The 16,429-nt window shown below is 38.8% G+C and overlaps 1 protein-coding gene across 1 annotated transcript in view; it reads left to right on the top strand.

The window, feature by feature from the left end:
- Positions 1-12,129, top strand: part of LOC142143453 (cytochrome P450 2K1-like) — a 30,097-nt gene extending 17,968 nt beyond the window's left edge. Inside the window, exons 8-10 of the mRNA XM_075201303.1 lie at positions 854-1,038; positions 8,036-8,177; positions 11,539-12,129. Coding sequence (XP_075057404.1) covers positions 854-1,038; positions 8,036-8,177; positions 11,539-11,717 — 506 coding nt within the window. The 3' untranslated portion in view covers positions 11,718-12,129. The remainder of the gene's footprint in view (positions 1-853; positions 1,039-8,035; positions 8,178-11,538) is intronic.
- The last annotated feature ends 4,300 nt before the right edge of the window (positions 12,130-16,429 follow it).

The following is a 16,429-nucleotide window of genomic DNA, read 5'->3' as shown; positions in this document are numbered from 1 at the left end:
ATGGTACAAACAGGTGAAGCATATAAAAACCCTAGGGTCTGTATCCCTGTATGGAGTGTCTGGATAGGACAAATCTTTAACACCACGTGAGGAAATCCCCAAAGGTATTAGGCTTACAAACACGAGTCTTGTACCACAGCACTTCTGATAACATCCAATGGAGAGATGGTCATATCCTCCATACTTTTCTCCAGCGATGCAATCACAATAAAAAAAGGAATATCATAGCATAATACTGTTTTATTGTATAAATGAAAATAAAAGGGTAGCTAAATATGCGTACCAGAAATAAAATCAATAAAGCATGTACAGCATCAACGTGGGTATTACCCGAGTTCAATAAGTTCTCAAAGAAAGCGCAGGGGTGACTCCACCGTCTCGCTGTCAAGTGCCTCCCTTCATCCAACGTGTTTCAAGTCACAGGGACTCTTTACGCATATTTAGCTACCCTTTTATATTCAAGTTGAGTTCAGACCCACTCTCTGAATGATCACACTATGGTGTCATTATCAGTATGCATTATAATTCAAGAGACTTTATATTGCACATTTGTATGTGCATATCCTGAATATTCATGTGCCTGTTAAGATACGGCAATACCGTTTAGGTAGAGTGTACTTACACCCAGATTCACAGGCAGAATTACACTAAAGTTCCATGCTGGTTTTTTTAATCGCAGATTGGGTGCAAGTTGAGTTTGGACTTGAATCAGACCCTTCATGTCTATAGCAGCATTGTCCTAGTCAGTTTTATATAATGATATTTCTAACTTATCTGTCCCTGAATGATCACACTATGGTGTCATTATCAGTATACATTATAATTCAAGAGACATCTTCTTTTCACCTGACAGAAAAAGTGCAAAATGAAATTAAAAGAGTGATTGGATCAGCTCAACCACAAACAGAGCATAGGAAAGAAATGCCGTACACTGACGCCGTCATTCATGAAATTCAGCGATTTGGTGATATTGTACCGGGTAATGTCCCACATGCAACTTCTCAGGATGTCACATTCAGAGGATATTTTATTCCAAAGGTGATTTGTTTCTTCCTACTGTGCACTGGTGATTTGCTTCTAGGACCCTAGATCATGATGTGGCAGGGTCCTCATCTGTCTCCTTGTCCAACCTTGGGAGTGATGGCTCCCACATTTCTTTAGCAGATAGCAGCAATAAGGCAGTCCTGAAATATTTTACAATATAATATACACATATTTGTTTAACTTTCTCTGTATATGATCTGTATGACTGTGGTGTGCATTGACTACAGGGACAGGATATAGTTAATATACACAGCATTCATGCAGAACACATATAGTCTGCTGACGACAGGGGCAGGGTTGTGCAGTGAAGGGTGTACATGGCCAGCATCTATGAGCGATACCTTTGTAAGTGTAGCAGATATGCCTTAGCTGTGTGTTTACAGTATGTTTAATGTATACACAAAGTGGTGCATGTAAGTTGGACTGTATAGGAACATAATGTAAGAATTTATTTTTGGTACAAAGTTGCCTTAAATCCTATATGTGTTCTGGAGGTAAAGTAAGAATCTGTATTTGCAGCATTTCTTAGTTTTTAAAAATGCTACACAAATTATTACAGAAGCATTTGTCAAAAACTGTACAAGATGTTTTTGACGGATTTAGCAAGTTGTGTGATAATTGTGTAATTGTTGTGTGATAGTAATGTATTATATGAGGATATTAGTCAAGAAAGAGTCTGGACGCATATAGAAGCACAAGGACAGAATGTCTGAGGTGATTGCTTATATCTATATAACCTGAGAGTTATACTATTCCTTATAATATGCTTCTAATGAGTATTATAGAAACATAGAATTTGACGGCAGATAAGAACCGCTTTGCTCATCTAGTCTGCCTATTTTTATTAACCTAGGGTACCTTAAACCCTATTTGATCCTTTATTCTTTATAAGGATATTCTTATGTCTATCCCAATCATGTTTAAATTGCTCTTCTATATTAGTCTCTACCACCTCTGATGGGAGGCTTTTTCCACTTATCCACTACCCTTTCTGTGAAGTAGTTTTTCCTCACATTTCCTCTGAACCTACTTCCCTCCAGTGTCAGTGCATGTCCTTGTGTTCTAGTACTTCTCTTCCTTTGTAGAATGTTTCCCTCCCGTACCTTGTTATAACCCTTGATATATTTGACCGTTTCTATCATGTTCCCCCTTTCCCTTCTTTGCTCCAAACTATACATATTAAGATCTTTTAGTCTTTCTGGGTAAGTTTTTTCCTGTAGGCCAGGCACTATTTTAGTTGCCCTTCTTTGTATAGTCTCTAATATTTTTATATTCTTCTGAAGATATGGCCTCCAGAACTGAACACAGTATTCTAGATGAGCCTGTACCAATTACCTGCTTTCTGCTTCTGATTCCTGTCCCTATGCAACCAAACATCTGACTTGCCTTCTTAATTGCTTTGTTACATTGCTTACCTGCCTTTAAGTCACCTGAAATAGTGACACCTAGATCCCTTTCCTCTTCAGAAGTTTCCATTATTATGCCTTAATACTATATTTAGCCTTTGGATTTTTGAGACCCGAGTGCATGATTTTGCATTTTTTTGGCATTAAACTGTAGTTGTCACTCTCTTGAGCATTCCTCAATTCTACCTAAATCGTCAATCATTTGTTTTACCCCTCCTGGTGTGTCTACCCTGTTGCAAATCTTTGTGTCATCTGCTAAAAGGTATACTTTCCCTTCAATACCATTTGCAATGTCTCCAATAAAGATATTAAAAAGCACTGGTCCAAGTACAGATCCTTGGGGTACTCCACTGGTAACCTTTCCCTATTGTGAATGTACTCCATTTACTATAACTCTCTGTTTTCTATCCAGCCACCAAGATCTTATCCATTTACCTTTCATAGAATCCGATCCCAAGCTTTCAAGTTTATTTAACAGTCTGCAATGTGAAACAGTGTCAAAAGCCTTACTAACATCTAGATAAGCTACATCTACGGCCCCCCTTGATCTATTACTTTAGTCAACCAGTCAAAAATCATGTAAATCCATGCTGTTTGGGGTCCTGTAAGTTACTGGACTTGCGATAACCTACAACTCTTTCTTTTAAGAGTGTTTCCATAAATTTCCCTACTATTGATGTAAGGCTCACTGGTCTATAGTTGCTTGTCACTTCCTTGCTTCCACTCTTGTGCAATAGGACTATATATGATCTTTTCCAGTCCTCTGGAATTACTCCTGTAGCTACAGACTGACTGAATAATTCTTATTATGGTGTTACCAGCTCCCCCTTAAGCTCTTTTAGTATCCTTGGATGTATCCCATCTGACTTTAAGTTTTGAGAGTTCTGTTAAGATCTTCTCCTCTGTAACTGTACTTGTATCTACCTCAGTATTATGTGTATACTTGCAATTCAACTGTGGCCTCTTCACTGCTCTTTCTGTAGTGAACACTGAGCAAAAATAATTATTAAGATAAACTGCTATTACCTTGTCTCCCTCAACAGGACCCTCACTATCTGTCTTTAGTCTTATTATTCCTCCTTTTGTTTTTCTCCTTTCACTTACATACCTAAAAAAAGTTTTGCCCCTTTTACCTACTGACTGGGCCATTTTGTCTTCAGCTTGTGCCTTTGCACATCTGGTTATCTTCTTAGCCTCCTTCTGTCTAGCAAGATACACCTCTTTGTCTTCATTATTCTGAGTCTGCTTATATTTCTTAAAGGCCATCTTTTTTTCTTTCTCAATACTTACTACTTCTTTTGCAAACCATACTGGCATCCTTTTCCTTGTTCTTTTCTTAAGCATTTTGATACAAAGGTCTGTTGCTCTAGGTATTGCACTTTTAAATTTTTCCTACCTCTCTTGCATTCCTTTCAAGTTTTTCCACTCTGCCAAAGAGTCACTTACACAATTTCCCATCTCTACAAAGACAGCCTTCCTAAAATCTAACACCTTTGTTTTTGTGTGTTATGGGTCGGCCTGTTTTTATACTAAAACATACTGCTTGATGATTACTTGATCCTAGGTTCTCATCCACATTTACATCTGATATTCTGTGACCATTTCCAAGAATTAAGTCTAATATTGCGTCTTTGCGAGTGGGATCCCTCACCATTTACTTGAGGGATGCTCCCTGCAAGGAATTCAGAATGTCCTAACTTCTAGTAAAACTTGCAAAAGATCCATCCCAGTTCACATCAGGTAGATTAAAGTCTCCCATTATTATTACCTCTCCTTTTATTGCCATTTTAATGATGTCCTGCAATAAGTTCCTGTCCAGTTCCTCTTCCTGACCGGATGGTCTATAGAACACCCAAGTACGAAGAATTCTTTGTATTAAAGTAGTATTATTATTTTTTTCACGTACATTGCCCTGCTCCTCTAATTGTTCACACTCTGTCCTTCCTAAATAAATATATCCCGGTATAGCTATGTCCCAGTCATGATTTTCATTGCAATATGACTCCGTAATAGCCCCAATATTCCTTGTTATTAAAGCAAGTAGTTCTGGAATTTTATTTCCTAAGCTATTTCCTAAGCTTCTAGCATTAGCACACACAGCTCTAAGAGTTTTGTTTGTGCACTTTATGTTCCTATCTTCTATGTTTATCTCTCTCTCTCTCTCTGTTCATTTTGTTTTGATCTGCATTGTCTTCTGTTTCTGTGAATATGTTTCCTGTTTTATTAGCCTGCAGAAACAATTCCTCTTGGTTGGGGGAGCAGATTTTTTTCATTCCTGTTTAGTTCACTTCCCCCCTCTGCTAGTTTAAATAGTTCCTGATTAAACTTCCAAACTGCTCACTTGGTATTCTGGGTCCCCTTGAAGATGGGTGCAGGTCGTTCATTTTGTATAGGCCCCTATCTTGCCAGATGGCATGACTGTGGTCTATTAATCCAAATCTCTCCTCATTACACCACTTCTTTAGCCACACATTGAAGTTTCTGATGCAATGTGTCCTGTCTTCACCTCTATGCACTGGCAATACAGCTGAACAAGTTACAGTGGTTGTCACCTGCTTTAAAGCAGTCCCTAACTTTCTAAATTCATATTTTACTGCCATGACTTCAGCATTGGCCAGGTCGTTTGCCTCTAGGTGGACAATGACATCCACCTCTCCATCTTTTCTTGCTGCTTTCACAATTCCTAACATGCACTCTTTATCCCTTGGAGCTGTGGCTCCAGGTAGGCACCTTCTCGTTTCTCTACTTTAGCAGCTCTTCCCAGATGTATGCCTCTTATATTGGAATCGCCCCAATAGAAGTGTGGTCCTTTTTGGAGATTTTATTTTCCTGTTCCTATAGCTAGTAGAAGTCCTTATATTCTCATGTTCTGTTTCACCTATATTATCTGTACATTCCAGTTCTGCAGGAGCAGCATATAAGTTTTGCAATGACACAGTTTGTGGGTTATTACTGTGTCCCTCTGGATATTTCCCCCTTTCAGAGCTCACAGTAGTCTAGGCAGAATGTCTTCTGGGGGCTCTCTGAGGCAGCAGTGGTCTCAAGGATACAGACATTCTCCACACCTCAGCCTGCATTTTGGCTATTTCCTCCCGTAACAAAGAAAATAGCCTACATATTGGACAGTAGCTGAGTTTCCAGATTGTTTCCCGCAAAACAAAAGCATTACGTCCACTGCACCGCACTACTCCAAACATTGTGTCAGATGTTAAGTGTAGTGTCAATGTTTTTGCACCTGTGTTTGTATTCTAACTCACCTGATTCTATTTTAAACTCACAGCACTGATATGAAACACAAACACATTCACTCAGATAGATATACTGTAGACAGATAGAGAATAGTCACCTGATTCTGTTTCAAACTCACAGTTCACTTAAGTTTGGAAGCTGTTCCACTTTAGGATGCAAACTACTACAATGAGCAAGCTCCAGTGAGTCTTCTGCCTATTTATATAAAATCTAAGACAGCTGATTACAATAGATTCAACCCTTCCTCCTAGCATTTCTTCACACCTAGTATTTAACACCTAGCAAGAATGCACAGCACAGATACAAACAGATTCACTCAGATATACTATAGACAGATAGAGAATAGTCACATGATTCTGATTAAGCTGATTAAGTGCCTTTCATCAGTGCAGCACAGTGGCTAAGTGGTTAGCACTTCTGCCTCACAGCACTGGGGTCATGAGTTCAATTCCTGACCATGGCCTTATCTGTGTGGAGTTTGTATGTTCTCCCTGTGTTTGCGTGGGTTTCCTCTGGGTGCTCTGGTTTCCTCCCACACTCCAAAAACATACTGGTAGGTTAATTGGCTGCTAACAAAATTGACCCTAGTCTGTGTGTCTGTGTGTCTGTGTGTGTGTGTGTGTGTGTGTTAGGGAATTTAGACTGTAAGCCTCAATGGGGCAAGGACTGATGTGAGCGAGTTCTCTGTACAGCGCTGCAGAATTAGTGGTGCTATATAAATAAATGGTAATAATAATAATATCATCAACATCAGCTATTTATATAGCTCCTCTGTCACCCAACTCCGCTGCCTGGGAGTCACTCTTGACTCCTCTCTCTCTTTTGCCCCCCACATTAAATCCCTCGCCCAAGCCTGTCACTTCCAACTCCTTAACATTGCCCGCATCCGTCCCTTCCTCTCTCAAGAGGCCACCAAAACTATCATCCATGCTCTCATCATCTCCCACCTCGACTACTGCAACCTCCTCCTAACTGGCCTCCCCTGCTCCCACCTCGCCCCCCTCCGCTCTATACTCAATGCGGCTGCGAGACTTATCTTCCTCTCACGCCGCTCCTCCTCTGCCTCCCCTCTCAGCCTTGCCTTACACTGGCTCCCCTTCCCCTATAGAATCCTTTTCAAACTCCTTACCACCACTTACAAGGCTCTCTCCCAGTCTACTGCCCCTTATATCTCTAACCTCCTCTCCATTCACACTCCTGCCCGCTCCCTGCGCTCAGCCAATGATCGCCGACTCTCCTCCACTCTGATCACCTCTTCCCACTCTAGAATCCAAGACTTCTCCCGCGCTGCCCCCCTTCACTGGAACGACCTCCCTTGCTCCATCCGTCTCTCACCCAACCTGTGCTCCTTCAAACGGGCACTTAAAACTCACCTGTTTCTTAAGGCCTACCAACCATCCACTTAACCTCTCATCTCTTCGGTTCCCCCCTTTGCCTCACTGGCTCCCTTCTGTGCCTGATTCTGTCCACTCTCCCTTAGGATGTAAGCTCGTATGAGCAGGGCCCTCTTTCCTCCTGTCTCCATACCTGTTCTTCCACTCCGTCTCTACTGTATTTGCCTGCCCGGAGTTTACGAAGTATTGGTATTTTATGTTTAATGTTCTGTACTGTTTTGCTCTGTAGGGTCTACTGTTTGTACTGTGTACGGCGCTGCGGAAACCATGTGGCGGCTTACAAATAAACGATAATAAACGATAATAATAATATATAGCACCACTAATTCCACAGCACTGTACAGAGAACACACTCACATCATTACAGTCTAAATTCTCTAACATACATGCACACACATACAGAGAGAGAGAGAGAGAGAGAGAGAGAGACTAGGGTCAATTTGATAGCAAACAATTCACCCACTAGTATGTTTTTGGAGTGTGTGGAAGGAAACCAGAGCACTGTAATGTTTGCAAACATGGGCCTTTGCAAACATTAGAGTTCATGACATCATGTTTATACGTAGTATATCCTTTGTATCAGTTGTACTACTAATATTGTGGGTCTCACTTAGAGCTAGCAGTTAATCCAGCTAGAAGGGGCTATCTTGTCCAATGGCAATACCATGTTTGGGGGGGGATTAAAAACATGAAGACAGATTTAGAGTAGGGAGAGAGTGAGAGGGCTGTCCCAGCTTAACTTTCAATTGCAATGTAAAAATAAAGCAGCCCAGTATTTGTGTGCTCCAGACTGTATTCTCCACGCACAGAAAAAAATTCCATATGCCCTTTGCACACAACATGATTTTTGTGCCTTACTGTAAATAAGTATGCTTATTTTGTAAGCAGTGATGCCTAATATTTATGATCTGTCTTTCCCCTCACTGTTATATTTCCACCCAGGGCACCATTGTTATCCCAGTACTGTCCACTGCACTGAGAGATAAAACCTACTTTGAGAAGCCGGAAGAGTTCTACCCAGAACATTTTCTTGACTCAGAAGGACATTTCAAGAAGAATGAAGCGTTCATACCTTTCTCACTAGGTAACATTTATTATGAACTTCTTTCTCTGATGCTACCAATCAAGAACAATATTTAGTTTGCATCTAAAGCATGAAAGTAGAATGATCTTATACTAAATTGTGATGGTTCTCCTCTATGCACCATCATACAGTCATACCTACCATGATGTCTACTCCATCCCCAGTCAGTATCCAATAGGGCAGAGCACTGGATTAGTAGAAATCAAGTCCGAAATATATGCAGCCATTTTATCCCCATATTTTAAATACTAGAAATGGATAAATTAATTGTATTATGTTTTCCCTTTACACATTTTTTCCTTCAAGACAGTGCCCTACACACTGCCGGGGCCCATGTCAGTCACAGTGACTGCTGTGGCTATTGTTACACCAGTATTTGTACCTTTATAATCTGATTTAGTATAGATGGGTCTAAACATTACAGTGGCTGCCTAATCATATCCAAATTACATAATAATTGCTAGTTTGATATTTTGATTTAAAATTTGTATTTTTTTAACTGAATTCATTGTCAGTATAAAAAATACTATATTATTTAAACCAATTATACAATATACTATAAATGTTAGGACAAATGGCCACTGACATGATCATTTATAACAGGTAAAAAAAAGTTCTTAGTCTATGATAGCCACCTTTCCCACAGATCTAGTCATGCTCACAGGTATTCGGTTGCCCCCAGGTATTAACTCTTACATAGTAAAGGTTTATGTGCAGACACCGCAGTGCAGAGGTAGGAGGAGTAACCAGAATACAGGAGACAATAACTAGGAACAGTCCAAGCGTTCAGGGTCTGAAGCGAACAGGATAAAGAGGGACAGGGCAAAGGTCAGAGCAAGTTACAAGCAAGGAGAATCCAATAGACAGGCAGAGATCAGGGGCAAACAGCAAGCAAGCAGGGTCCAGATCAAACCAAAGGTCACAACAAAGATCAATCAGATATTTGGACAGAGTTTTTACAGGAAACCTAGAGCTGGTAAGCAAGTGTGGTGGACAGACGCTATAACCGGCAAGAAGACTAAGCTCTCCCTGCCTTAAATAGTACTGGTAGCCAGTGAGAAGGAGCCAGAAACAAGCCCCATAGTTACCCACAGGAGGCTGGTAATTAATTTTGCACTGCGTACGCGTCCCAGCAGATATTTTGCTAGGACGCGCCAAACTGACAGGAGCGTCTCGGCCGCCTGGAAGCATAGGCCGGAAGTGACACCTTGGCTGGCAGGGGAACAGCTTGGATGCAAACAGATAACAGCTAAGCCATGGCGAGTAGCTCGTGGCTCATGATAGTAACCATTAAAAGTTCACTTGTTGCCTACACACAGTGGAGCCAGTCAATTTGTGGGATGAACCAAATTCGTGAGAGCGCACATTGTCGATTCATTATGAATCAGCGATGTTTCTCAGACACTAGATTTAAAAACTTAATACTATCACCAGAACCTAGTGAATTGAAAGCCTGTGCTTTCAAGCATACTGGTTAGTCCATAAAATTGACTGCATCTACTATGTGCAGGCAGTTGCACTTTAATTGTAACTACCCATTGCGAACACTAGATAGAGGTAGAAATATGATAGCCAGAGAAGAAACAGATACAAACTAGATCAGAAATAGACCTAACGTGATGTCATATGTAAGCCAGGTCTTATACACAAGAATGCAGATTGAGAGAAGTTACACATAACCCAGATTTGATAGACATAATTGTTGATCAAGTAGAAATTACACTGGAGTACAGAGCAGAAGAAAACTACAATACTCAAGCATTGAGCACAACAGGACATGACGATTTATAGGCCTAGACAAATAACAAGAAACATAATAATCACAGATGATGAGCGAAGCAGCACTGGGCATCTTGGATGAGGGCAGAATTATTTGTCAAAATGGACAATGGTTGTTGTAGGAAGTGTCAAGAGAAAGCAACACTGTCATTTGATTATAGTTTATTCAGTGCATTATAAGAGTTAAATATTCTAACTTTATACTTTATTAAATTTATCACAAAAGGGAAACCACTACCTTTCAAATAAGAAAAAAAAAGTAAATAATTTGAAATCCCTACAATTTGTCAGCCCCTAAACTCTAATACTATGGCTGCTGCTCATTCTGCCTCATAATTGGACTTGTGTCAAAATATGATATGTGTTTAAACAGACAGGGACATTTTATGTTGCTCTAACAAAATCACAGTGATAGAGGTATGATTAAACCACTGTAATGCCTGCTGTATAGGTCTTCCTTCTATTGTAAAATACTATAAAAACATTCTAGATTTTAAGTCACCAAACAAGATCAATAAAAACTAAGAGCAACGAATGGAAGAGCAGACTATTTTACTTTCTATAGAGTACATATCACACTTTGTAAAAGACACTTTGACACACTTTGTAAAAGAAAATATATAGCAGGTTGTTTCCGTCATTGTAGGCTTTTCACTTTCAGCATATAAACTGTGTCCACACTGATGCTTATTCATGTGAGAAGGAACCAAATGGAGCAGATATGAACAGGAAAAATAATTGGAAAAAAATAAGACACTCAAAGTTTCCAAGCCTTGATTAGTTTGACCCCAAACTTGTTAAACATAAATCAAGTGCTTTAATTTTATAACATTGTGATGAAATGTAGTATATCTAATGACTGATTGTTATTTTCTGTTGAATCTATGTATAACACTGTGAATATTTTATGTAACCTTTCAAAATGTATTTGGTTAACTGACCTGTGTTTGACTGAGGCAAGGGTCAATGGTCTTTTAAAAGTAGCCAGGCCCAGAGACAGATATCTGAGTAGTTGGTGTATGCAGAGGAGTCAGGCTTAGCCAGGCACAAAGATCAGAGGTGAGAGATTTTCTGAGGTGCCCAAACATATATCTTAGTGATAAATAATTTACTTTGGGGAAAACTCTGTGTCCTTTTGGTAATCAATCTGACTTAATTGAAAGTGTAAATTCCTAAGGTGGGAGTGAGGAGCCTGTAAGAAGGGTTTAAAATCTTCTGTCTTAGACAATAATGTGTCCATTTCTTTGAGGAGGGTCTACCAAGACTGAAATGTGCCATTCTTCGCAATGTTTACTCCTCACATGCCAATTCCTGAACTTGTAATTAGGGATTCTGGTTTTATTTCCTATTTTATTTTCTGAAACTCATCTGTGCAAACCTATTGTATATTTAAGTGACTAAGGTGACACAAGTCACTGTCAGCTGTTCAGATTGCTGTAACTTGGATAGGTGGGCGTTTGTGACAAACATGTTCTGCATTATTGATTAATCATTTATTAATAATATATTGGTTGTTGCTTTTTATTCATATATGTACTAGCAGTTAGCTGGTTTTAATGTTTCCTATTTATGTTTTAACTAGGTAAAAGAAGTTGTGTTGGAGAGAACCTAGCTAAAACGGAGCTGTTTGTGTTCTTCACGACCATGCTACAGAACTTCACATTCCAGGCTCCACCTGGAGCTAAACTGGACCTCACCCCTGTATCTGGGATCACTAGTGGACCATTACCTCATGATATTTGCGCCATACCACGCAGCTAGACATGTTTTCAGCCAAACTATATCAAAAGATATGTGTTAATTGTTTTGTAATGTATCAACAAAACGAGTCAGCTGGGAAAGGTTTTAATTATCTACTTTGTACACTAAATTACTTATTATGTATTTTTTTCTGTACATATATAATTATTGTGCAATAAAAATATACAATATTTTTTATATAAATTTGAAGAGCAAGATATTCATTATTCATCAAATAAAAAAAGAGATTGAAGGTTTGTTACATAAAAAAAAATGATAGGGATTGTAGTTCTCTACATTAGCGACCACTTATGCCAGGTTTTCTCCTTGTATAATTGATACATATAGGATTTGAGTCACTTTTAGTGGGAGTGCTTATTTATTCTTTCTGTTAAATAATTACATTTTTGCACAGTATACTTTTACATTGCAATGTCTCACTGTCTCCTTATTTATATGTCCGGCTGTTTAAATTTATGATGTTAAATTGTGAAATGTTAGCTATACCTTAAACAGTACTACAGGTGTGACAATTCAATTACCCATCACTGAAGTAAAAATCTTTAAATTAAACCTTTGAAAGTACATTAACTTTAATAATATTGTATTAATACAAAATTAGATAATTAGTAATGTTAATTGTAAATTAGAGTAAAAACAACTTTTTTTATAGATGCTTTATTTTAATTTAATTTATTTTAAAAGGGTAAAGAGAAATCATGGGTTTACAAAGAACATAAACTAAAAACACAAAAAAACAAACGATAATAGGCTCTTAAAAAGCAAATAAGACAGTCATGATTAATATAGATAGATTTGTACAAATTTAAGTGCATTTGCCCTTCCTAGTAGTAAAAAATAATGGTGTGTTATGAGGCGCCGTGCTACTCGCGACGGCTCATACTGATTCTTTGTCCTAGCTTTTGCTAATCAGCCAGGATGCTTTTTTAAGTGTTTGACAACTTCTCACTGCCTCTTCCATCCCGGCTAGTTGACAGGCTGCCGGGACGCTGGGCTTATGATGGGCAGTCACATAACCACAATTAGCACTTAGATTGCAGAGGGTTTTGCCTCTAGGGCGCATTTTCATTGTACCTTATTCCTTTAACTACTAAAAAGGGCTTAGCCTCCCTGTCGGCAATAGCATTGTATTTTCTGACCTTTGGCTTGTCTCTGTTTATCCCTGCTTGCTACCTGCCCTTGTCCACTTGCATATTTCCTGGTTTTCCATCGGCAGACCTTCGAGGTGCTTACAATTTAATCCGAATTTGTGAGCGGGAAAAATGGAAATTGCCTTAAGTACTCGTGATGAGCACTATGAATATCTCGTCATGCCCTTCGGGCTTTGCAACGCTGAGTTGTGTTCCAGTCATTAGGTAACAAAACCTTCTGAGACCTTCTTTACAAGTCCGTGGTGGTATATCTGAACGATATATTGATTTTTTTTCGCCAATCTCGTCTCCCATCGTTCTCATGTAAGAGAGGTTCTGTTCCGCTTATGCCAAAACAAATTGTTTTGTAAGCTTGAAAAATGTATTTTTGAGGTATCTCAAATTCCTTTTCTGGGGTACATATTCTCTGGTTCATGGTTGCATATGGATCCGGAGAAGGTTTCTGCTAACACCAATTGACCTCAACCCCTGAGTCTAAAGGCTGTTCAACGCTTTATTGGTTTCATCAATTATCATAAACAATTCATCAATCAGTTCTCCACACTCATTTCTCCCATCACAGCCCTCACCCGAAGATCAGCGAATCCCAAAGTATGGTCCCTAGAGGCCATCTCCGCATTTACTTCCTTGAAAGAGGCCTTTTTGACTGCACCTGTCCTAACCCAACCGGGAAACCATTTTTCTTAGAGCTAGACGCCTCCTCAGTCGGGGTCGGAGTTGTCCTTTTCCAAGAATCTCCCTCTGCTATCCTTCGTCCTTGTGGATTCTTTTCCAAAAAATTATCTTCCTCTGAATGCAATTACGGGATTGGAGATAAGGAGTTATTTGCCATCAAGTCAGCATTGGAAGAATGGTGTCACCTTCTCAAAGGAGCTCTGCACCCAGTTACCGTCTTCACGGACCACAAAATGTAATTTATCTCTGGGACGCTCGCTGCCTAAACCCCCGTCAGGCGTGGTGGTCTTGTTCTTTCTTTGCTCGCTTCAACCTGAAACTTACCTTTCGCTGTGGTTCCCTGAATTCTCGAGCGGATGCTCTTTCTTGGTCATTTGATGAATCTGGTAAGGCACTCTCAGCTGAACCTCCTCACATTCTCAAACTTTACAGCATAATTGCTCTAACCAGTGCTAGGACTCCGCAAGTTGGATGTTCCTATCTCAAACTGCATCTTCGCCTTAAAGCTCTCCACTGGGCCCATTCTACTAAATTTGCTGGTTACGCCAGATTCAAAAAAAATCATTCTCTCTCTTATCCCAATGGTATTGGTGGCCCACCATCCAGATTGATCTTAAATAGTTCATAGACTCTTGGGATATATGTGCCCTAAACAAGATTCCTAGGCTCCCTCCCTCTGGGTTGTTCCTACCTTTACCAGTTTTTGTGAGTCCTTGGGAAAGCCTCTCCATGGACTTCATTACCAATTTGCCCCCCAGTGAGGGCTTTGTAATGGATTATATAATATAAGAGAAAAAGCAATCAACCTTAGGCCAGTTTTAAATTATAAATTAGATGACTGTGTACTTTGTACACACCTGTACTTTCAAGCAGTAAAATCCACAATTTGTTGCCGTAACTGTAACACAGGTCCACCAACAACCTAAAAGCAATAACATAACAAGATACTTACAAGCTGCAAAAGGCATCTCCTCCATGTCTTCATCCTTCTGCATTAAATAAAACTTGCCAATCCTCCTTGATTACTTGAGTTTTTTGCAGGTGAGGTAGACATGTCCCAGCTAATGCCTGGTAGTACATAAAGCGAAGCCTTTAGTTTGGTATATTTTAAACATGGAAAATTTCAAAAACCACATACAAATTATTTTAATAGATATTTGATTGAAAAGCTTCACAACACCTCCCCCCCACACACAAGAAAATGGGTTACAATTTATAAGACAAACATACACACACACACATTAAAATGCACATTAAATATGAAAATAGAGATGCACTGTTGTTGTGCAATATAAAATATCTTACAAACCTTAAAAGTGTCTATAAAAGAGTAAACTACAATATAACTCTCAATACAAAAAATAAAAAAACACCATACAAATCCACAGCAGAAAAACACACTATAGAGTCCTAACCAACTTCAAGTGTGCATGAAGCAGTCTTTTATAGTGGATTGTAATGAGAAAAGTATATGCAGGTGTATAGGCCCACTGAGGTATCAGATGACGAGATCTGATGCTAGGTCTATGCAAAGCGTGGGTTTCGAAAATGTTTGTTGTTTCCTTTTATACTGATTAAAACACGTTTGTGCTTATTTCTGATTGCGAATTAATCTGATATGCATTAGCATAGACTTTATCATCTCCATTTTTAGAAAACAATACATGATCCTTTATATCTGTTACTAAGGAGCCGTGTGCAATTGTTCATTTAATTATGGTCATTAACGATTTACAATGCCACTAGTGCCTGTGTTGTGCTGTATGTTTGTTTCAATCTTAAGTATGTCTTACTGGTTAGAGATATGAGCTGGCAACAGTAAGGTCATGAGTTCAAATCCCGAATTATACCTGTATCTGGGTGGACTTTGTATATCCCCATGTTTCTGTGGATTTGCTCCAATGTGTCACTTACAGAAGAGTACGCTAGTGTATGGTTATAGAGTATCATACATATGTATGATTGTAAATCATTAGCCGTTGCATCCGCAACAATGTTTATTTACATTTATAAATTTCCTATGATGCATTTTTCTTGATGAAGAAAAAGAGAATGTATGTGTGTAATTCATTATAGTTTATCCTTAAACCTTCATGTTGGCAGTAATGCATGTGTTGTGTTGGGAATTTCCATATCCAAAAATTTAAACTGTGTATGTACCAAGGATTTAGGGCTCCAATATTTATTTTTAGAATTGATAATAATAATAATATAATTGATTGATTGTTACATTAATTAAAATTATTAAAGTAAAACTGTTTGTTATGAGAGAGGTTGATTCAGCTTTTCCTTCGAGTCTATTTTATGCAAATACTATTTCCACTTACACGTTGGTGCAGTTGTTAAACAATCCCCATTTCATCAGTAAGTTCATGAGTTTGATTCCTGCTGCATTTTGTGGAATATGGCTACATAGCATGTTGAAAATTGTGTGCAACTACAACACAGAGAAGCAGTTGTTCCAAAAAAACTGGATTGCAAAGAAATAGGAAATATCCACAGATTAAAGCTAAGAAAACCTAAGTGTCCCCCCACCCCAAAAAAAACAATTTGAAGTCCAATTATTAAAATTATTACAATTATTATTATACATGACAGAATTTCCATATCCAAATAATTAAACTGTGCATGTACCAAGGATTTATGTCTATAATATTTCAAAGTATAATTATTGACATTAATAGAAATTAAAAAAGGAAAAAAGGTTGCTATGAGAGAAGTTGATGCACAGCTTTTCCTTCTAGTCTATTTCATGCACATATTGTTTCCCCTTGCACGATTGGTGTAGTGGTTAGACCAGTGATGGGCAAACGTTTTCAGGAGCGGGCCAAATAAAAAAGAAAAACTTTAGGCGGGCCAATATAATTTATTAAAAACTCAAATATC

The sequence above is a fragment of the Mixophyes fleayi genome, chromosome 3, assembly GCF_038048845.1.
Source record: "Mixophyes fleayi isolate aMixFle1 chromosome 3, aMixFle1.hap1, whole genome shotgun sequence".
NCBI classification, from domain to species: domain Eukaryota; kingdom Metazoa; phylum Chordata; class Amphibia; order Anura; family Limnodynastidae; genus Mixophyes; species Mixophyes fleayi.
The sequence above is the reverse complement of the archived record's forward strand: the minus strand, read 5'-3'. Positions and strand labels throughout refer to the sequence as shown.